This window comes from Equus quagga, chromosome 13 (assembly GCF_021613505.1).
Source record: "Equus quagga isolate Etosha38 chromosome 13, UCLA_HA_Equagga_1.0, whole genome shotgun sequence".
NCBI lineage: Eukaryota > Metazoa > Chordata > Mammalia > Perissodactyla > Equidae > Equus > Equus quagga.
This window is the reverse complement of record NC_060279.1, coordinates 37,771,705-37,793,875: the sequence shown is the minus strand read 5'-3', so window position 1 is coordinate 37,793,875 and position 22,171 is coordinate 37,771,705. Positions and strand designations below refer to the sequence as shown.

General features: G+C 54.7%; 2 protein-coding genes across 2 annotated transcripts in view; one reads left to right on the top strand and one right to left on the bottom strand.

Annotated features, from left to right (window-relative positions):
* MEX3A (mex-3 RNA binding family member A) overlaps positions 1 to 254 on the bottom strand; it is a 7,800-nt gene extending 7,546 nt beyond the window's left edge. Inside the window, exon 1 of the mRNA XM_046682019.1 lies at positions 65 to 254. Coding sequence (XP_046537975.1) covers positions 65 to 254 — 190 coding nt within the window. The remainder of the gene's footprint in view (positions 1 to 64) is intronic.
* A 739-nt stretch (positions 255 to 993) lies between these two features.
* Positions 994 to 22,171, top strand: part of LOC124250432 (rho GTPase-activating protein 33-like) — a 25,431-nt gene continuing 4,253 nt past the window's right edge. Inside the window, exons 1-3 of the mRNA XM_046682253.1 lie at positions 994 to 1,431; positions 10,256 to 10,327; positions 16,725 to 16,935. Coding sequence (XP_046538209.1) covers positions 1,066 to 1,431; positions 10,256 to 10,327; positions 16,725 to 16,935 — 649 coding nt within the window. The 5' untranslated portion in view covers positions 994 to 1,065. The remainder of the gene's footprint in view (positions 1,432 to 10,255; positions 10,328 to 16,724; positions 16,936 to 22,171) is intronic.

Here is a 22,171-nt window from a genome sequence, read left to right as displayed (position 1 = left end):
GGCGGCGGCGGCGGGGCCGGCTGCGGGGGGGCGGCCGGCTGCGCGGGGGCGCCGCCCCCCCCACCTCCCCCGTCCTCGCCCGCCGTGGGGGCGGGGGGCTCCCCCAAACCCAGGAGGCAGAGTTGATCGAGAGCCAGCTGAAGGGCGCGCTCGTCTTCCAGCAGCCCTCGGTCCTTAGCGCTTCCCCCGAAACATCCTAGTTCTCCAAAGCCCCCATTTCTTTCCATTATTCCAGATACCACTAGACTAGGCATGGCGAAACAAAAGCTGGGGGAGAGAGAGAGAGGGAGAGAGAGAGAGGTGGTGGAAGGGAAAAGAGGAGAGAGGAGGGGAGGGGAGGGGAGAGGAGGGGGGTGTGTGGGGAGGGGGAACAAAGAACTGGGGAGGGGGGAAGAAAGCGAGATAGAAAGATAGACCCTCCTCCTAAGCCCCCCTCCCCAAACACCCTGTAACCCGACTCCCCTCGCCCCAGCCCCCGGGGTGGGGGTGGGGGGAAAGAGAAGCAAAACCAAGAAGGCAGATCTCCTCTCCTCTCCTCTCCCGGGGTGACGGGGGGCGGGGGGCTGCGGGATCTCTGCCCCCACCCCTCCCGCCTCGCACCCGGGAGTCTCTAGACCCCGCCGTCCAGACGCCCCCCTTAGGCTCCCGCACCGAGCCCCAGTCCAGGAGCGGCGCTCAGTGGCCCCCAATAGAGCCCAGCCCCTTCCAGCGCTCAAACTCTTTTGTTTTAAATGAACTGGATGGAGCAGCATGGAACTGACGGGAGGGGGGCGCGCCGGGGGCGCCCGGGGCATGCCGGGAGTTGTAGTTTCCCGCCCTCGGGGGCGCGGGGACGAATTCCTTGACCCGAGGAGGATAGGGATGTGCCTTCGGTCTTTAACCACGGCTCGGAGGCAAAGCTGGGGGTGGGATGGAAGTCGAGGTCCCTAATTTTTCCAAGGGGCGGGTACGGGAGAGGAGTCAGTGTACAGAAATGGAAGGGTTTGAAAAAAGGGTAATGGAGCGCGCCTCCCTCCCAAAACGGGCTCCCTCCAGATCCGGGCCAGTCTTGGGTCCCTCTTTCTTATGGTAATGAGGGGGGGGGGCGAGAGGGCGGGGAGCAGTCCCGGCTGGGTCACTGCGGCTTTCTCTGTCTCTACCCTCTTCCCCCTCCTTGGCGCGCTCCCTCTCCGCTCTCCCCCTCCCGCTCTTCCAGAGTCGATCCCGGCTCGGGGCCGCGGGGAGAGGTTCTCCGCAGAGCAGACAAAGCCCACAGCCGCGATGCGGGGAGAACCCGGTTCTGCGCGCTGTGGGGGCCAGGATGGGGTGCCGGGCTGGAGGGTGGGACCCCCTGGCAAAAGACGGGGTCCGCTCATCCTCAAGCGGCAAGCCATCCCCCCTCATCCCCTCCCGCCCCCCAGTCTCGGAGATCTGAGAGGCACCGACTGGGAGGTGAGTTAGTTCACGTCCTTCTGATCAGTGGAGGGGAGCTGGGAGGGCTGGGGAGTGGTTAGGTGAGCAGGATGAGGGGGTGCAGGGAGAGGAGAGAAGTGGGGGGCAGAGAGTGAGGAGGCAGAGGAAGTATTAAAGGCATGACGTGACCTAACAGTTTCGGGTGAGAGCCATGGGCTTTGGGTGCGGCAGAAGGAGGGAGGAGAGACGGGATCCACTGGGACCCAGACTGCCTTCAGGCCTGGGCCATGCATACAGCTCGGGAGCGATCTGTTCTTTAACCTCCACCATCGTTCCACTTTGCCTCACCCGCTTCTCCCCCATTGAAAATCCATTAATTCAGTTCCTTTGACTCTGGAAATGGGTGAAAGTAAAAATAACTTTTGAAGGCATGAATCGGACAGTTGGATACTTTTAGAAGGAGTTTGGTGAAGTTGGAGTGTAATGCAATCTTTTCTTCTCCTTTTTCCCCATATCTTCAGCAATTATTTTTTGTGACCCTTTTTATGTTTCGGTCTTTCCCAAGAGGAGAAAGGATGGCACTGCAGCTTGAGGGCTTGAGATCAGACTTTAAGAAGAACTTCCCAAAAAGAGTTTTATAAGAATGGGTGGGTGAGCTACAGTGGTAAGATGTCCTTTTCTGGAGTGCCTTAGAAACCGAAAATCTGAGCTGGTTTCTGAGGTAAAGTCCTGCTTGAAGGCAGGGGAACGATGAGATGACCTCATAGACCTGGCACTGTGAGGCTGTGAGGGCTGAGCTGTGAAGTCCAGTTCCCTAAACTGATTCTTGGAAAGAATAAATTTGCACACCAATGGGAGGGTGGGAGCCAGAATGGAGGATCTCCGGAGGGGTTGGGGGTTGGCACACTGTGGGGCTCTAGCTCCTTTGCTAGGCAGAAGATCAGGGAAGGGGAGCCATGACTGAGGAACCCCAGAAGTCCCTGGAGTTGGGGAGGGGTGACCCCTGGATCGGGGATTTAACGTAAGATTAGCAACAAGCATTGTGGGATTGAGCGCTACGGCCACTGAGCAAGACGGGGAGAGGAAGAATTGGAAAGACAAGGCCCTGTGGAGTGGGCTGTTCCCTGCTCTTGTCCCCTCTCCTTCTGCCCCAGGAGCCTGGACTAGGGGAACTGTGGTACTGGGGATCATGGGGCTCTCGTCGGGGTAAGGTTCCTACTCTGAACCAGCAGATTGGTTTTCACGTTAATAGAAATAGCAAACAGTTGCACAGGACTTATTGTGTGCCAGGCATTTTTGTCACCAGCTGGTCTGAACCTTCCTGTCCCCACCGAAATGAGACTCCCCCTGGACACTCACCCCTGAATTTGCCCTGCTTCCACTTTCCTCCCCACTAAGCTAATTAAAGCAGGAGGTTAATGACCAAAGAAGCCTTGGGGATTTGGCCAAGGAGGAAAACAAAGGACAGAAACAAGTGTGTGTGAGCGGGGAGGGGGACAGCTGCTGAATGGGAAGGGGTAGACTGAGGGCTGGGGTAGGGGAGGCTGCGGTTCCTGCTGGACCCACCTTCCTGATCCAACAAGGACAAATCAGCCCCCTGGGTGTGTTAATGCACCACATGTCCACCCTCGGTGTCCCACTGCGACTCCAAACAAATCTCCAAGGCCCGAGAGGCAAGCAGGAACCTGGCACCTGGAGGGCAGGATGTGTGTGAGCACTTATGTCTGTGGTGTGGCTGGACACACAGGAGTGTATGCCTGCAGACTGTAGGGGGTGGGTCCACCGCCGCGGGGACTACCAGAGTGCCGGGCAGCGGAGGAGCCCGAGGGTGGGCACCTTGAGGAGCCAGGTTCTCAGGGCTGGAGTTTTTTAATTTTGTTTTTGTTTATTGTTTTTTTAAAGATTGGCACCTGAGCTAACATCTGTTGCCAATCTTTCTTTCTTTTTTTAAAATTATTATTATTCTCCGGAGCCTCCCAGTCCACAGTTGTATATTGTAGTTGTGGTCCTTCTGGTTGTGCCATGTGGGATGCCGCCTCAGCATGGCCTGACGAGTGGTGCCATGTCTGGGCCTAGGATCTGAACCATTGAGACCCTGGGCTGCTGAAGCAGAGCATGCAAACCCAACCACTCGGCCCCGGGACCGGGCTTTGATGAGTCCTTCCCTCGCTCCCAGAGGCTGGTGGCCTCTTTTGTGGAGGGGACTCCCTGCCTCCACTGACACTTGTGTCAGCCCAGCTAGGTTTCTGTCCCTGGACCCTCCTTTCTTTCCCTTCCCCTGCCTGCCCAGTCCAGAATTATGGTGATGAGGGCCAAAGGCGGTACATAAACAATTTTGCCTTGAAATAGATGGCTGTGCCCCCCGCCCCATCACTCTCTGCCTTATGACCAGAAAGGTGTATAGGTGGCAACTCATATCTCTCCCCTTTGGGACCTTGGAGGACAAGACTGTGTCTCTCATCTTTGTCATTGTCCCCCACCCTGGGCTCCCAGTGCCCAGCACATGGCCCTGCCCGAAGCAGAAGCTCAGGAAGGGTGTGCAGAGTGTAACTGCATGTTCGAAACTTCAAGGTGTAAGAGGAAGGAGCAGGCCTCAGGGCCAAACATGCTGCTGGTTACTTCTGCAAGCATTTCCTGCTGAGCCTCAGTTTCCTCATCTCTCAAATGGAAATAATAAGCCCAGTCCTTAGCACAGTGCCTGACTCCTCTTAGGTGGTCAGTCAATGTTCGTTTTCCAGCTCAGGCTGATCTCTCCTTGCCGTTGACTTTAGCTAGACTGTGGTTTTCATTAATTAATTTTAATTAATTAACTCAGCTAACTACCTCCTATTGAGCGCTTAGGATGTGTTAGGCACTGGAGGAGATCCTGACCCACCATGAATCACTTGAAGTCAGTTCTAGACCTACACTTGCAGAAATGAGATCATCCCAAACAAACAGCAGATAATTCCAAAAATAATTCCTGTTGTGCACTGGAACGCAGGTGAACTCTGTCTCACACACACACACACACACACACACCGGCCAGGCCCCTGGCCTCAGACCTGAGGAACAAAGGACCCTGTGGAGTTTTTGAGTTGGCTGCATGTGCAGTGTGTATCTATGTGCAAGTGTATCTGTGTGTGTGCATGTGTGTGTGTGTACACAAGCCTGGCTGCAGGGCAGGAAAGGTGACCCAGTCGAGAGTGGGGTGGCCCAGGGTTCATGTGGAGGCTAGAGGACAGGAGTGGGGGGTGATCCCGACGGTGCTTGTCTGTGTGTCGAGCTGTGTCCCCTCTCTCCTTGGAGCAAGACTGGGCACCTATTATCACTGTCTGTTCACCACAAACCAAGGGATGGGGGCACATACTTAACACCTGCTCCTCCCCTGTCCTATTCTCAGAGTCCCGGGGGAGGGAGGGAGACACAGGAGGCCGCACGAAGCCTGCCTTTCCAAGCTGGCTGGCCCTTACGAGGTGAGGTTATCTCATCCATCTCCTGTCCTCTCAGGATGCCTCCTCCATCTGTCCTAGTCAGCCGAGCCTCCTCTCTTGTGCTGTGTGGGGGGGTTCCATTTTCTTTTCTTTTCTTTCTTTCTTTCTTTCTTTTTTTTTTCTTGAGGAAGATTAGCCCTGAGCTAACTACTGCCACTCCTGCTCTTTTTGCTGAGGAAGACTGGCCCTGAGCTAACATCTGTGCCCATCTTCCTCTACTTTATCCGTGGGACGCCTACCTTAGCATGGCTTTTTGCCAAGTGGTGCCATGTTCGCACCCAGGATCCGAACCGGCAAACCCCGGGCCACCAAGAAGCAGAATGTGCAAACTTAACCGCTGCGCCACCGGGCCGGCCCCTCCATTTTCTTTTCTTAATACCTCTCCCTTAAGGGAAGTCCACCTTGCCATCTAAAAATCATCCTTCCTGCTGAGAGTGCGGCCAGTTTTCTCTCTGTTGCTGGAATACACTCAACTCATTAATTTCAATCAATGAGAGTGTATTGGGTAAAATTCTGTAGGACACACAAAGGAAACAGCAGACTTGATCTCTACCCTCAGCAAGACACAGAGACTAGCCTCCATGACCCGAAGAACACAGCCAAACAGGATTCAATGGGAGGGCAAAACAGTCTTTGGGACTTAGAGGGCCGCAGAGGTTGGAGGAGAGAGATCACTATGGGTCCTCGCGGACTCCATCTCCAAGGGCTTTGAAGGCCCACCCTGAGGTTTGGGCCTGGACAGACAAACACCTCTGCTCCTCCCCTGGGACCACTCCAGCACTCCCCCTACCAGGTCCCCTGCACTGTCTGGTTTCCCCAGGGAGAGCAGCTCAGAGGGGCTGGGATGGAGCGGGGGGCCCCCCAGGACAGCTGGCTGACAGAGCCCTTCTGGGACTCAGGGCCAGACCCAGGCGTCCAGGAGGCGGGTGATACCGGAGCTGTGACAGTTGGTCCCCAGATTCCTCACCCAGTGGCGCCAGCTCTGGTTTCGGGCTGGGGCGAGGGAGGGGGACGGGCGCCTGGTGCCAGCCAGGGCTGGGTGCTCTCTTGGGGCAGGGAGGGGAGACAGTAAACATGCCCTTGGTAGGTTGTCGAGGAGCGATTTTTCCAGTGCCCTCTCTGTGCCAGGCTCCGTGCTAGACACTAACAGGGGATACTGAAGCACAAGACACAGTCTGGCACAGATGAATTAATGGATATAAAAGACATACTGTACAGCATGTCATAGCTGGAATAGAAGTTGAATGAATGAATGAATGAATGAATGAATAGCTTCGTCAATTACCTAATGGCCTCGTTTTACAGAGAAGGAGCCTGAGGCCCAGAGGACCCAGGTCCTGTGATGCTCTTGTGCCTTCTGTTCCATCATGCTTCCTTTTTTAGGAAACGGAAGAGGAATTCAGAGAGAGGGGTGGGAAGGGACTTACCATTTCCTGAGTGCCTGTTTATTGTCAGGTTCTCTTCTTGGCCTTTACAGACTTGATCCCATGTAATTCTCTTCACAACTCTGTGAGGCTGGAATTGTTATTTCTGCTTAACACGAGAGGCTCAGAGAGGTTAAGTAACTTTCTCAGGTCACACAGCTGGTAAGTGGACACTCCAGTGTTCAAAGTCAGATCTGTCTGACTCTAGAGCCTATGACCTCAGGTAAACAGTGACACCCAGTGAATGCCTGGAGGCTGAGGAGGGAGCAATCACTGAAGCTGGAGCAGTCTGGAGAGGCTTTCTGGATGAAGTGGATCTGAAGGAGTCCCTGAAGGATGAGTCAGGTTCATTCGAAGGGAGAGACCTGGAGGGATGACAGGACCTTGGTGCCAGAGGTCCCCAGGGAGGCTTCCTGGTTGCGCAGGTGGCCACCAGCTTGGATCCTCAGCATCAGGGGGACAGATGGAGGAAAAGCATCTTTGAACTGTGACCACAAGGTGGTGCTGCAGACCAACTACTGGGAGCGGCTCCAGTCGGCTTGGACATCAGGGCCCAGATGTTTCTTCCCTGCTCAGCTAGGGCTCCATGCCCAGCTCTGCCTGCTCGGGTGTCATCTCAAGCTTCCACCTTGCCCTTTTCTGGAGGGGAATCCAGTGCGTGAGAGACAACGAGGCTACCAGTCTATTCCTGACTCAGGACGGAAACACAGGTGGCTGAGACCTGGGCATCCCCATGGTCTGACCAGCTCCCCAGGTCATCCTGAGCCCCCTCCAGGTGCTTAAGACTGCCTTCATGTCCAGCTGCCCTCCTAAGTCCCTGGGAGACACTGTTCAGGAGACAGGCTAAGGAAACAGGTATTTGAGTCCAACTGACCTGGGTCTGAAGGGGAATAATAATACCTACCTAATAAAGAGTTTAAATTTTTCAACCAATAAATTTATACTGAACATTTGCTGTGCCAGGTACTGTCCTAGGCACTGAGGCTACACCATTGAACAAGACAGACAAAGTCCCTATTCTCACGGAGCCGATATTCTGTGGAGGAGGGAAGGCAGACAGTAAACAAGTAGATCATGTAATTTTTAGTAGTGGTAATCACTATGAAGAAAAATAAAGCAGGATGGGGGGAAAAGGTGTGAGGTGGGGGCTAGCCTGGTGGCGCAGTGGTTAAGTTCACATGTTCTGCTTTAGTGGCCTGGGGTTCGCCAGTTCCGATCCTGGGTGCGGACACAGCACCGCTTGTCAAGCCATGCTCTGGCAGGCATCCCCCATGTAAAGTAGAGGAAGATGGGCACGGATGTTAGCTCAGGGCCAGTCTTCCTCAGCAAAAAGAGGAGGATTGGCAGCAGATGTTAGCCCAGGGCTAATCTTCCTCAAAATAAAAAAAAAAAAAGGTGTGATGTGGCTAATTTAGACGAGATGGTCATTTTGTGAGAATTGAACTGGATGTGTGTAAAGCATGTATATAAAGCATGGTTCCTGGCCTTGTGTTAGCTGTTGTTACTATTATTTTGTTCGGGTTGTTTCTGCCCCTCTCCATCCCCATGTGCCTCCTTCCTCTGTACCACATTCTCCGTGCCTTTTCCCAGCAGCCCCCACGGGGAAAACAGGTGCTGGCTTGGAACCAGGAGCCCTGAGTTTTTAGTCCTGGCTCCGCCTGCAAGAGTCCAAAGCCGCTCCTCCCCCAGCTTCCCCTGCTTCCGGTAAATGACATCACCATCCATTTGGTTGCTCAAGCCAGAAATCTGGAGCCATCTCTGATTCCTGCCTTTTCCCTAACTTCCTCCCGTCTAGTCCATCAACCAGTCCGCTCAACTACACCTCAAAACATTTGCCAAATGCACGACTTCCCTCCTCTGTGGCTCCCCTTCTGATTCGAGCCAACATCCTCCTGCCTGCAGTAGCCTTTAACTGGTCTCCCGCCTCCGCTCTTGTCTCCCTGTCCTCTCCAACCCATTCTCCACACAGTGGCCAGAGGGATCATTTTAAAAAAACAAGTCTGATCAGGAAACTCTCCTTAAAGCCCTGCGTTAGCTCCCCATTGCCCGTAGAATCAAGACTAAACTCCTTAGTGTGGTTTAGAATGTCTTCACGTTCTGGCCCCTGCCCGCCTGTCCGGCTGATCCTGCCCTCCCTTCCATTCTCCACTCCAGCCACATGGGCCTTCTTCCAGGGCTTTGAGCACACCATGTTCTGCTCATCACCCAGGTCTGGCCTGTGCTGTCCCATCTGCTGTTCTCTCACCCTTCCCCTGACTCACGCTGGTTCATCTTGCAAGATTCAACGCAGATGTCACTTTCCCTGGGAAATCCCGCTGGTTGTTTTTGGGTGTCCCTACCATTCATCTCACTACAATTAGACTGTCTTTTGACGTTTCTGTCTCCCCAGTATGCTGGGAGCTCTCTGAGGACAGGGATGATCTAGTCCACTCCTAGTATTCCCAGTACCTGGCACAGTGCCTGGTACACAGTAGGTCCTCAATCAGTGTTTGCTGTTTGGAAGCTGGGCATGCTCATCTGTACTTTCCTCTAGAACAGCCTCTCCCCACCCCACCCCCCACAACCCCACCAAATATTCAACTTCTCCCTCTGCTTTTCCATCGTACCTCCTACCCTCCACACCCAGCTCCATCTCTCCCCTCCCCTCCTAACCCCACACCTGGACTCTCACAGATCTCCCTCATCTGATCTCGGAAGGGGTGCTGTCTGCATGATGCTTGGAATACACTGTCACTGGGTTCCTCTTCTATCTGGCACCTAGTCTGAACTCATCCCCAGCAGGAACTCAGCAGTGGTGCTAATTCACTGATATGACTTCTGACCAGTGGCTCAGAAGGGATCTCTTAAGCATGTAAGCCCCTCCCCTCAGTCACTGCTGGTAAATGAGTCTTGCAGGTAGTATTTCCTCGAAAGTGCAAGGAAACATACATGGATCACATGCTCCTGCCAGGCCCTCTCCACTCACTAGGGCTTTGCAAGTGCTAACCTCTCTGCCTCAAACCCTGTCTCCCCCATTCATCTGGGCTATCTCCCACTCATCCTCCAGAGCTGAGCTTTGGAGTCGTGTCCTCTGAGGGGCCTTCCTGACCGTGCTGATGGACGTCAGTGCTCCTTCTGGGTCTGCTGTGGCACCCACTACTCACCCCATTGTTAGTAGTTAGCCTGCAGTGCTGTCAAAGCCAGTTTACATGTTCTGCATACTATACCAGACAGAAAGCTCCCCCAAGACAAGGGATGTGTCTCTCCAAAGCCCAGCATAGAGGAGGCACTCAATAAAAATTTGTTGAGTGAGGGGCCAGCCCAGTGGTACAGTGGTTAAGTTCACATGTTCTGCTTCGGTGGCCCAGGGTTCACCGGTTCAGATCCCAGGTGTGGACCTGTGCACCACTTGTCAAGCCATGCTGTGGCAGGTGTCCCACATATAAAGTAGAGGAAGATGGGCACAGATGTTAGCTCAAGGCCGGTCTTCCTCAGCAAAAAGAGGAAGACTGGCGGCAGATGTTAGCTCAGGGCTAATCTTTCAAAAACAAAAATTTGTTGTATGAATGATTAATTGAATAAATAAAAGGAAGAAAATTACCATGTGATACTGAACAAGGCACTCCCCGTCTTTGGGCCTCAGTTCCTCTTTTGTAAAGTGGGGACAGGAGAGTGTGGAACAGTGATGTGCTTGTACATGTTTAATAACCAGGGGTAAAAAGCCCTGGTTTGTGGCAATTGCCAGTTTCCCTGGTGTAACTTCTCTCACCATGGCTGATTTCACTGTGAACAATGGGCTGTCACCAGCAGGTGCAAGCTACCTCCAGCTCACCACTGCAGGTGGCGTGGCTTGGGCCGGAGGGCCTCCAAGGCCCTTTCTCACTCCCACAGCCTTGCACCCAGCCTCCTCTCAGGAGCCTGGGGGAGGTCAGGTTGCTCCCCACTCTCATTACCTCCCCAGCACCTCCAATTATTTCCTGTTTCCAGTTCCAGGTCATAGCCCGGCTGTCTGATGCCCCTTATTGCCAGTACTCCAGGGGCACTTCCATGCCCTTCCAGGTGGGTAACTGTACATGTCTCTCCAGGCAGCCTCTGCAGATGACTCAAGGCCTGTTGGCTGGCCCGAGCCCTGGCATCAGGCCTGTGAGACGGACTGTCTACTCTGTTCTCCCTGTGTTTCTGTGCCCCATCTTCCCACACTGACCGGGGTTCCCTCAGAGCAGGGGCTGTGTCCACTCTCAGTTTTCTCTTGCTTGACCCCCTATCTCTGGCCCTGCTGGTCCCTCCATCCTTCTCCAAACTCTTTTTTCCCTCCCAGGCTTTGCTCCTACTCCCTGGGCGCTCCTTTTTGTTCTCCATTGCCCACCTCTCCTCCTCTGTCCACAGCCAGTGGTTTCCACGCCTGCAGTTTTCTTCACCTGGAACACACTTTTTTCTCCCTTTCTGCCTGGCTATTCAAGTGGGAGCCCGTAGTGTGGACGTCCTCCAAACCTGGGCTCCAGGTGGGCGGGTGGTGCTGCTGCCTCCTACCTGTGAGCCTTATGCAAATTACTTAAACGTCTCTGAACCTGTTTTCCCATCTATAAGATGAAGATAATAGTAGCAATTACCTCATGGAATTGTTGTGCGATTAGTGGAGAGAGGCATGTAAAGTTCTGACATAGCGTCTAGTACACAGAAAGTGCTTAATAAACGTTGGTTATTATTATTCAGGACTCAGTCATCCCTTCCTCAGGGAGTCCTGCTCCAAAACCACAGCCTGGAGTAGGTGCCCGGTGGTTCTCTGCCTCGTGGCATCCAGAGCTGTCCCTTTTGAGGCACTCAAAGCAATTTAATTGCTTGTTCCATGAGGACAAGAGCCATTTGGGGCACAAAGATGATCTATATCTGTGAATGAATGAATGAATGATGTGGGTGACTGTCTCCTCTGAGAGGACACATAGCCAGTGCCTTGTGCCCCTCAGGACTAGCCTGGATACGCCCACGCATAAGGAGAAGGTGGGGCTGGTCCCCCAGGGCCAGCAGGTGGCGCCAGTGCCTGCCAGTCTGTGCCTGTGGCCACCTCCCTTGCCCTTGCTGGTCTCACACCCCAGCGCTGAGGAGTCTGAGGGCTGGAGCGGTGGGGTTCTGAGGCATGACGGGGCTCCCTGCCCCAGGAAGCCGGGGCTGACGCTTACCGACAGATGTTTTCCTAGGGGGCACCCAGCCTTACTTGTTAGGGAAGGGAGTGTGGGCTGCTGGGGAAAGGGGCCTGCCTGAGGGGCTAGGGGTGCAGACCACAGAGTGGGGACAAGGCTGATGGTGCCTTGGGGACATGAAATGAGAGGCAGTTCAATCAATGAGTCAAAAGCTGAGATCTAGGAACCAGACACGGTGTGGGAGACAATGTGGTGAAATCAATCAGCAAAAGAGGAAAAGGAGGCCCGGTTTCTATGACAATGGTAGTGTTTGTGGCAAGCCGGGGACTTCTGGGTCCCCAGGGCCTGTGAGCAGTGATTCACCACAGGAAAGTGGAGGCTGCAGAGGGACTGGGTGCTGGGGTCCGGATGTCTTGTGGCTCCTTCTCGGTACTCAACGCACACTCCCTAGCCCCAGCCCCTGGGCCTGTGCTCCACCAGGCACGGGGAGGGAGACTGAGCCCTGACAAGGGGCAGGCCCTCTGCTCCTCACTGTACGTGCACATCTCACTTAGTGCTCACGGCGCCCCTCAAGAATTACTGCTATCCCATTTTATAGAAGAAGAAACTGTCACCCTAGCCCAGGGTGACACAGGTAGGACATGAGCAGCAGAACCAGGATTAGAACCCAGGCTAGTCTGATTCTAACCATGCTTGTGAAAATCAAGAAAGCAGAAAAAGAAGAACAGGGACATGAAAGTTAGTGTGGCTAAAACCCAAGAGGAGCCCCTCCCTCTCCCTTAGCCCCCCTGCCTGCCCTGCCCTGTGTGAGCCCAACACTGACAAGGAGGGAGGCTGGCAAAATCCATGGCCTGATGTGGGCCCGGAACTGTGCATCCAGCCTGCATCTCACTCTCCTCTAGGCCCAAGAAAGCAGGCCCCAATTCTGGTCCACCCTGCATCCCCCATCACTTTCCCTGTGCCCTGGTCCTGGGGCAGGAGTGTGTATGAGAGAGAGATATCATCATGTCTGCCCCCCACTCTCCACTCCCAGCCCCTGCTAGAGCCTGGGAGTTCCCAGCCTCCCCGAGTCGCTGTCAGGAAAGTTTCATTCTTGTTTAGCCGTGGGTCCCCCCGCAATTTCAGTATGAAAGGGGCATCCCCATCCCACCCCTGGGCCCTGGTGGCACACAGGAGGGAAGCCCAGCTCTTCACCATCTCTTCCACTGCAGCAGAAGGGATGGAGGTTGGAAGGGCCTTGGAAATCTTCCAGGCCAGTCCAGTCCACTTGTTTTGCAGGTGAAGAAACTGAGGCCCACAGAAGGGAAGCAATTTCCCCTAGGTCACAGAGTGAGTTAGAACCTCTGTCTCCTGACTCTAAGGTCTGTGACCCCAGAGAGAATCTTCTTGAATTTCGCACTGGGTTCTTGGGACACACTCAGGCAGATGAGCAGAGGGAGAGACAGCAGATTAAATGGGATAACCTAGCATAATGTAGCACCTGGAAAGAAGGCGCACAGTTCATGCCCCACCTATCTACCATGTTGCATCAGGAATAATGCAGATGAGATCACTGGAAAGACTTATCACATATGTTTGTCAGGGGTACAAGATCTGGGGTCAGAGAGGACTGCGTGATCCTGGGAAAATCACTTCCTCTCTCTGAGCCCCAGTGATAATGTGGGGTACACTACCTCCAGGGTTGCGGGGAGGATGGATGGGATGGTGGGCAAGTACTCATGAATTCTGGGGTGACATGAAGGTTCCTGGTTGTCAGGGAGGGCAGGTCATATCTAGTGGCACTGGGAGACGGTGCTGCCCTGCAGTGCGGAGGCAGAGGATGAGCCAAGGTGCTTGGCCCTCGATCCTTGGGAGAGCAAAGGAGGAACATGAACTTTTGCCATGCTCAATACAAGCAGCACTTCTCTTCCCTGGGAGTCGGGGAAGGTGGGCAGCAGGTTCTGGCGGACCCTGGGGTTGCCCAGAGGCTGTGGGAAGCTGAGCACTAATTAGCTCTCTCTCCCTAATTGGACTTAATTGCCTCCTTGTGATCAGCAATTAGGAGGCTGCATCAATTAGCACAGAGAGGGTGACAGCTCAGCTGGGGCTGGTCAGGGGTCCCTTGGGGGGGGGGGGGCAGACAAGTGAAGGATGGCTCTGTGGGGAAGTTGCCCCATTGCCCAGCTCCTCACCACCCAGGCCCTTTGGTCCCTGTGAGGGAGGGGGCTGGGAGCCTCCAGGCCTCCCACCTGGACTGTGGCTTCTCTGACCTCAGTTTACCCACTCTTACTGGCTTTCCGACTTTTCTGCCCAGAGGAGACGTGGGATCTAGGCCTGGCTCCACCACTGGCTCCCTTGCAACTTCGGGGTTTACATTTATGGGATCAAGGTTGAGAGTGTGGGCTTTGAAGCCAGGTCTATCGGGGTTGAATCTCAGCCCTACCACTGATCGGTCGTGTGAGCTTGAACCAACTGTGCTTCGTTTTCTCACCTGTCAAATGGAGCTGATACTAACAGGCCCTCCACACAGGGTAATGACGAGGAGCAGGTGGATAAGGCACCTGCACCATTTAGAACAGCGCCTGGCATCGAAAGCGCTCAGTGAGTGTTAGCTGTTACTAGAATTCCCACTCCAAACCTCAGCTTCTTCGTCTATAAAATGACAGATTGCAGTGGTATTTACTGAAAAATGCCTGGGTTCCACTCCAAACCAATTATTGCATCAAAATATCCGAGGCTTTGGGCATTGGCAGTTTTGAAAGCCCCCTTCCCAAAGTGATTTTGATGCCCAGTGAGGGTTGAGACAAACTCGATGTGTGGTCTTCAAGGGTCCCTCCAGCCCTGACCCCTGAAAACTCTCCAGTAAGACCCTCCCCCGCCCCCCGGGCACAGTGGCTCCCTGTCCTGTACCACACAGGACACTCTGCCCAGCCCCAGAGGTGCCGCAGTTTGTAAAAGAGCCCATTACCCCCTGTGTGGCTGGAAGTAGGTCCCTCCCCACTCACTTAGACTGAGCCCTCTATAAAATGAGAATAAAGACCTTGCCATGCTCCCCTCCCACGGCTGCCCGGAGATAATGTTTCACTAGCGATAGGACCTGCTATTACAGGTAGGCAATTATATTGTTCCTTCCCTCAATAAACATTTATTGAGGGCCCAGCATATACCCCATCTCCTTTACCCTCAGTGCCAATGGAGTTATAAGCTCCTGGAGAGATCCGTCCTGAAGCATCAGACAAGTCAGGTCCTTGGGCCAATATCTTTTTTTAGCTCCTGCTGGGTATCAAATGAGCCAATGAATGGAAAGAACCGTGAACAGGCCCTGACACATAGTGAGTGCTCTATAAACAGTAGCTGTTGTTACTACTGGCATTGTGTCTATGCCCTGGGCTGGGTGGAGAGACAGGCCTAGTTGCAGAGCACACATGGAGCTCCAATGAAGGAAGGCAGTGAGGGGCACGTGGGGAGATGGTGAGGTGAGAATTAAGTTGAAGAGTGGGGTGTGTGGAAAAAGTAGAGGGACAAGCTGAGTACTCTGAGAGTGCTAGTTCACGACGGAAGTATGGCGAGATGCTCAGCTCAGGTGAGAAGAGAGCACCTTCTGTGTCCCCAGCATTATCCTGGGTGCTGGGAATACAGGAGAGAGCCAGACCCACCCAGCCTTGACCCTCAAAGATTCCCCTAATGGGAGAAGACAGAGGCATACACAGTGTCACTATAGTGTGGTAAGAGATGTTGGGGGCTTAGCGGGACACCTAACTCAGACTTAGTGGCACTTTTAGCTGAGCCCAGAGGATGAGTAGGAGTTGGTCAGAGCATAAATCATGTGCCAGGTCCAGGAAGGTTAGCTTAGAAGAAATGAGAGACGTCGGGATTGCTGGAACCTAGAGGGCAAGTGATGAGGCTGGAGGTACAAGCAAAGCCTGTGTCATGGAGGGCTTTACGAGCCAGCTCAAGGAATTTGGACTTTATCCCGAATACCGTTGGGATGCACTGTTAGTTTGAGTTTCATGTGAATGTGCCAAGGTTTACACTTTGGAAAGATGGCTGTGGTTTAGGGAGGAGAAAGGATCTGAGCAGAGGCGAGGGTGGAGGCAGGGAGACTGGGAGCCTCCTGCAGTTACTAGGCAAGGGCTGACGGTGATCAGAACCAGGGAGCTGGAGGCAGTGTGGAGAAGGAAGAGAGATTCTAGAGGTAGGATCCACAGGACTTGGGGGCTCACTGGCCAAGGGAGACAGAGGTGGTGAAGCTGAGGAAGGAGCAGCAGAGTGGAGTTGGGGTGGTGCTAGGAGACATAAAGAACTCCATCTAGGACATCCAAGGAGGGACGGCAAATATGAAAGCTTGGGAATCATCCTTGGCCTGGGAATGCTTGGAGTCCTCTTCCAAGAACTCTCAGGAGTGGAAGGGCTGCTCACCCTTGGCCCAGGGCCACGCTCTCCCTTTCCCTGGCCTCTCCGGGACAGGCTGGGAAATCCTGGCCAAAAGACCCCCTGTCAGGGCTGCTTGCCTGGATCTTTCCCAGCCCAGAGGGAGGGATGTGCCCATGCCCCTGCTCTAGGACACATGTTTCTCAGGAGGGAGCAGTGGAGGCAGTTGTGTTCAGGGAGCCCCACCCCTACTCCCACCTCCCAGCCTTTGGCCTCAGTTGTGGCCCTGGGGAACGGGTTCCAAGGAGGCGGCCGGGGCAAGCTCTCTGGGCCTGGGTACACAGGGAACGGGGTGTGGTGGCCACACTGCTGTTTCAGTAGTGGTGGTGTGAATGAATCCTTCTACTACCACCCTTAACTTGAGCGTGTAAGTGTTTGGAAGTCAAATTCTCCCCCACTCTGAGGTGTTCCGCAGTGGACGATCACCACGCCCTCTCTGCCCGGCCCCAGCACACTTCTCCATTTCCAGAACCCCCATGGCGCCTCTCTGCCTCCTTCAGTCCACTCTTTGCCCTCCCTCATTAAACTTGTTTTCTGTGAGAATGTGATTTGAATGAACTCTTGGGAGAAAAATTACAGAAACCCGGAAAGGGGGGCCATGGGGAGGGGTCAGTGAGTCATGTTTCCATGTGTATTTTAGAACTTTCCAATGGGAGTTTGGAAAACAACACTCTTTTGGTTGCCAACTTGGACCTGGCTCTCCAGGGGTCCCTCGTTCCGTTTCTGTAGGTCTTAACGCTGCACCTGGCCCACCCTTCGGGTCCGCCTTGTTTCCTGAGTCCCCTACCCCTTCTCCCTCTGGGCGCCTCATGCTGTCCTAGGGGTCCTGACAAGTCCCTCCTGGGGTGGAGCTTCAGTCTCTCTGGTGTGATTTCACAGTGAGAGCCCTCCATCTACTCCCATTTCAGGGTGGACCCATGGGGCCTGCTGCCACTCTTGCCAACTCTCCGACCCTTGAGAACCTCCGTCAACACCAGGCAGCCTGGGCTCCAGGAACCCCCTCTCTGCCCCAGCAGCTTCCTCCTTGTGCGCGTCTCTCCCATTTCTGCACCCCAATTTCCAGAGTGCCTGTGGCCGAGGGTGAGAATCTATCAGCCCCCAGGGAGAAGCCCTGTGGAGGTGGGTAAGGAAGAGACCCTGTGTGTTCCTCCTGTGTGCTGGACACATCTTGTGACCTGGGAAGGAGTGTCAGGATCCGTACTCTGCATATGGAAACTGAGGCTCAGCCAGGGGAATGGATGGGAAGTCTGAAGATGGTGGAGGAGGGGAGGTGGGTAAGGCAGCCCATGGCCCTAGCCAACTCCTCCTTGCAGGTCCTGAGCCCTTCTACCCTCCCCGAAAGCTCCTGTCTGCTTCCTCGGGGGTCCTGGACTAGCTGTCCATTTCCCTTGTCCCCTCCCAGCTTCTGACTAACCCTTCCTGGCGGCAGTTGCATGTCTTGCCCCCACTGTGCCCATGCCAGGGACAGCCCACATCACATGGGCCACATCTGGCTCCATTTGAGCACACCCGCCCCTCCCCTCCTCTGTACCTTCCCATCTTCTTCCCAGGGGCCAGAGCAGGGAGAACCCCTGAGGACCCCCTTCCCTGGGTCCAACAGCCCCCCTCACCTGCCCCTCTACAGCCTCTAACGGAGTCATTCTTTTCCCTCCTTGCAGCTTCCTCATCCTCTCTTCCAGCCTCCATCTCCTGGACATTTTGACTCCATCTCTCAGCATCCCTTCCCTCACCATATCCCGACTCCCTGGACCACTCCCTTTCCAGCCCCCAATGAACAGTGGATTGGGAAGGGAGCATTTTGCAAAGTTGGAGCCCCCAGAGCTGTCCCAGGGTCGGGGGAAGACCTGGCAGCGTAGGGATTAAATTCCCCCTGGCCCAGCCTTCTGGCCTGTTGCCAGCTTGGGTAGGTGGGGTGAGTAGAGGTGACCCCAAGATACGTATGCCTGGAGGGATATAGCTGAGCCTGCAGGGTGGGGATGGAGGGCTGAGGGGAGCCGTATGGCTCACTCTTTCTAAGCTGTCTTTTGTGAGGGATGGGGAGGAGCCTGGAAGGCCCTCTAGCTACTGGCCTGCCTCCTCCTTCCTCCCTGCTTAGCAACAGTCGCTGGGTAAATATTTGCCCCACCAGGATCGGGGCTGGAGTGCTGGCGTCAGCCCGGGCAGCTGCCCCTTGCCTCAATTCCTCGGCCTCTCCTCTGCCCAGCTTCCCACTCCTAGACCCCCTGGCCTGGACTCCAGATGTGATCCCTGCCCCTCCTCACCTCAAAGCTCAGTTCTTCCTCCCTCACGGTAGACTTCCTCCCCAACCTCCTCCCTTTACCTGCTCTTGTCTCTCCTGTCATCCCCTCCCCACTTACCCTCTGTGCTGACCTCTCTGGTCCATCTTCCACCCCTGATCCACTAAGATACCTGAGTGAGGCCCCACCCCTAAGCCAGACAGGTCCCCGGACTCTCCCCTACCACATCCCACTGAGAGCACAGCCTGGCTATGGCTCCTGGTACGTCGACGGTGCTCACTGAGCCCCAGGACCTCAGCTCTCTATTCCAACAGGAAGTATGCCCCAGCACCTAAGCCTTAGCTCAGCTCCCCGAAGCTCCAGGGGGAAAGGTGGGAGGGAGCATGGATGTTTTCATGGACACCCTGTCTGTACTCCATCCCCAGGCCAGGAAGCTCGGCTTCAGGAAGTCAGCACCGTTTTCACCTCCTCTGGGGGTAGGATTGAGGGGACCATGGCCAAGAGGAAACAGATGCCCCCTCGGCCCCTCCCTGGGCAGCCTGTGAGCACGCCAGCCTCAGCCTGTGCATCCTGTCCCCCTTCCCCGCCCCATCCCTCTTCCACTGCTTTCCCCATTACCTGTCACTGTGATGAGCCCCTTAGGAGTTGAGGGCCAAAGTGAGGAGGGCTCTCAGGGTGCCCTGTAAGCTTTAGACTTACTGGGCAAAGAGGGCCAATGGGGTGCTGCTCTAGGGTAGGCCTGTGGGCTGGCCTAAGGATGTTGGGAAGGGGAATCTGGGGAGTTGGACCAAGGCAAGTCTAGAAATGAGGGCATTGGCCTGCTTGATGCCCTGAGACTCCTCCCAGCTCTGAAGTTCTGGCTTCTAGGCAATGAATGATGAAGCACTGGCCCAAGGCAGTCCCTTCCCCGGCCCACAGGGCCTCCCTCCAGGAGCTCCTGATCTGGCAGAGCCTGCCCATCCACCTGCCCCACCTGGCAGCCCTGGCCACTTCTCCAGAAAGTGCTCCTTGCTCTGCCCCACCCATCAGGAAATTCCCTGCAGATTAACCACCATCCTCCTGGAGAGAGTTCGCTTTCCCAGTTGAGCCCCCTGGCCTGAGTGCCAGAGGGTAGATTTTAAAGGGAACCCTGAGGGGCCAGTCTGGTGGCACAGCGGTTAAGTTCGCATGTTCCACTTTGGTGGCCCGAGGTTGGCCAGTTCGGATCCCAGTGCAGACCTATGCACCGCTTGGCAAGCCATGCTGTGGCAGTCATCCCACATATAAAGTAGAGGAAGATGGGCATGGATGTTAGCTCAGGGCCAGTCTTCCTCAGCAAAAAGAAGAGGATTGGCAGCAGATGTTAGCTCAGGGCTAATCTCCCTCAAAAAAAAAAAAATAAAATAAAGGAGGAGCTTGGGGGCCGCAGGTCCTGGGGACCTGGGGACAGGGCTAACGAAGGTGAAGCTTCAGGACCTCTTAGTTGCACAGGCCATTCTAAGACCCTGAGAGGAGTCTGCCCATGTTTCCACATGGTCATATATCAGTGTAAATTTGCAAAAGATATTTTCATATTTTTTAAAGAGGGCCTCCCCACAAAAACTGGATGAACATATAGCGAGACTAACTGTCCCGGTTTTAGCACTGAAAGTTCCTTGTCATAGGAAACTCCTCAGTGCTCTGCAAACTGGGACAGTTGGCCCCTCTAGCTTCAGGCCGCGCGAACGTTTGGTCAGCACCGGGAGGAAGGGAGGGTGAAAGGGAACCCTTTTCTGCCTCACTTCCTGGAAGTGTGTAGGGGTGTGGGGCTTGGGGACCCTCTTCTCCAGCCCCAGTGTTGGAGTTGTGGCGCTTCTGTTTGTTTCCTTGGTAACAGAGAGAGGAAACCCTCATTTAGGAGGCCGGGGAGGCCCCAGCAACCGCACACACACAGACACACACAAGACTCCCAGGCAGCCGCCCACACGCAAGCTCCTGCGTCAGCACCAGCCGTCAGTGGGCCGCCTCCGGGCGGGGGCGGGGGGGCGGGACAACACTGCCACAGCCAGTCAGACTACCAGCCCGTCTGATCTGTCCTTGGACCCGCCCGTCCACAGGGCCCCACCCCCGTCTCTGGTGCCCCGCCCCTCCCCTCCCCACCCCTACCCTCTCCTCCCTCACTCGCGCCAGGTGGGGAGGAGCCAGAGCTGGGGAATGGGGAGGGGAGAAGGAGATGTCACAGCTGAATTTCTGCCTGACTGGCTCTAGTCCGGCATGTCTTGTGACAGTATCGCGTATTGTGACAGTTCTTCGAGGCTGAGACTCACAAGGGGGACGATTACCTTGGCCTGGTTGGCTGGGGGAGGGGGTGTGGAATGTTGGAAGGCGCTCCTGGGCAGACTCTAGGATTTTGCTATTGGATGGGCCTCCTTGGGGTCTTGGCTGAAGAGGGGTGGGGTGTAGTTCACTTGCAGGCAGACGCCTGGGATTGGGGCCTGCTTCTGTCACTTGTCAGCTATGTAGCGTTGAGTATGTCTGTTAACCTGCCCACACCCCGATCTCCTCATCTGTGTGATGGGGATGACGCTGCTTGCTCTGTGCACCTCAAGGAGATTGGAGAGGGTTAAGGTAGTAATCTTGATTGTGAAAGGGTTGTTGCCAGGGACACCTGTCTTGGTGCGAGGTGTGAGGGGTTCATTCTTTACCCATTATCCAGCTGCCCCTTCCGGCCTGGCTGGAGCCGTGAGGGAAGATAAGTGGGCTCTGGCTCAGCAGCCAGCCTCCCCACATCATAGTAACATCAATGCCAGTCCCTTGAGGTGGGTTAGTCCTGTAAGATCTGTCCAGAGTGATGTTTTATCCCCTGTGGTAGCTTGAGATGGGGTCAGAGCACTATCTTGGGGGTTCTGGGCAGGCCTGGCTGTGTGACCTTGGGCAATTCTTTCCTCCTCTGGCCTCAGAAGCCCACTTGTAAAAAGAGGAGCTTATTCCACAGAGCCCCGAGGGCCTCCTCAGGCAGGGGCAAGGGATCGGCAGGGAGAGGCCCCCAAATCTCCCTACTTGAGAGATCCTGCCTCTGTTGTTTAGTATATTGGGCTTTTTGGGTGAGATTTCATCCAAATAAAGGGTCTCTGCCTTTACGGATGGCTGTCAATCACTCACTCCCAGCCTTCCGCTGCTAATGGCTGTGAGCCTTGGCCATCCTTCCTTGCTGAGTCTGGGCAGGAAGAAGGCAGTCTACTCATCTGTGCTACCTGAGGCCAATTACTCAAGCTCTCAGAGTCTTGGGTTCTTGGCATATAAAATACGGATAATAATACCTGCCTCATAAGGCTGAGGTGAAGATTAAATGGGATCACCTCCACAACAGCCCCTAGACTGGTGCCTGGTACATGGCAGCCACTTAAAGAACAGGCAAGTCCTTCTTCTGTCAAGGTTATACGAATCACCTGTGCATGAGTGACTCAGCAGTTCAACAGATGTTTAGCACCAGACCCTGTGATCAAAGGATGAATAGGACAGGGACCCTCCCTCAAGAACTCACTATAAAGGATTCCCAAGCCATGGTCTTGAATCTCCAAATTACCCCCACTCCCTAGACCTTCCTCAAAAGAATCACCCCTTCCCACTCCTATGGGGGAGCATAACTACTTCCCCAATGGTCTGGGACCCATTTGAATCCTCTCCCACTCCCACCTGTCCAGGATTATAGCCTGATGGTAAGATCTTGGCCTTCAGAGTCAGGCCAACCCGTATTAAGGTTCCAGTTCTAGGGGCCAGCCCCGTGGCTAACTGGTTAAGTTCGCACGCTGCGCTTCAGCGGCCCAGGGTTTTGCCGGTTTGAATCCTGAGTGTGGACATGGCACCACTCATCAGGTCATGCTGAGGCGGCGTCCCACGTACCACAACTAGAAGGACCCACAACTAAAATATATATAATACTATGTACTGGGGGGCTTTGGGGAGAAAAAGGAGAAATAAAATCTTAAAAAAAAAAAGAAAGATTCCAGCTCTAGGGGCCAGCCCTGGTGGCCTAACAGTTAAGTTCAGTGCACTCCACTATGGTGGCCTGAGTTCAGTTCCCGAGCACAGACTGCTCTGTTAGCGGCCATGCTGTGCTGGCAGCCTACATACTGAAAAATAGAGGAAGATTGGCATGG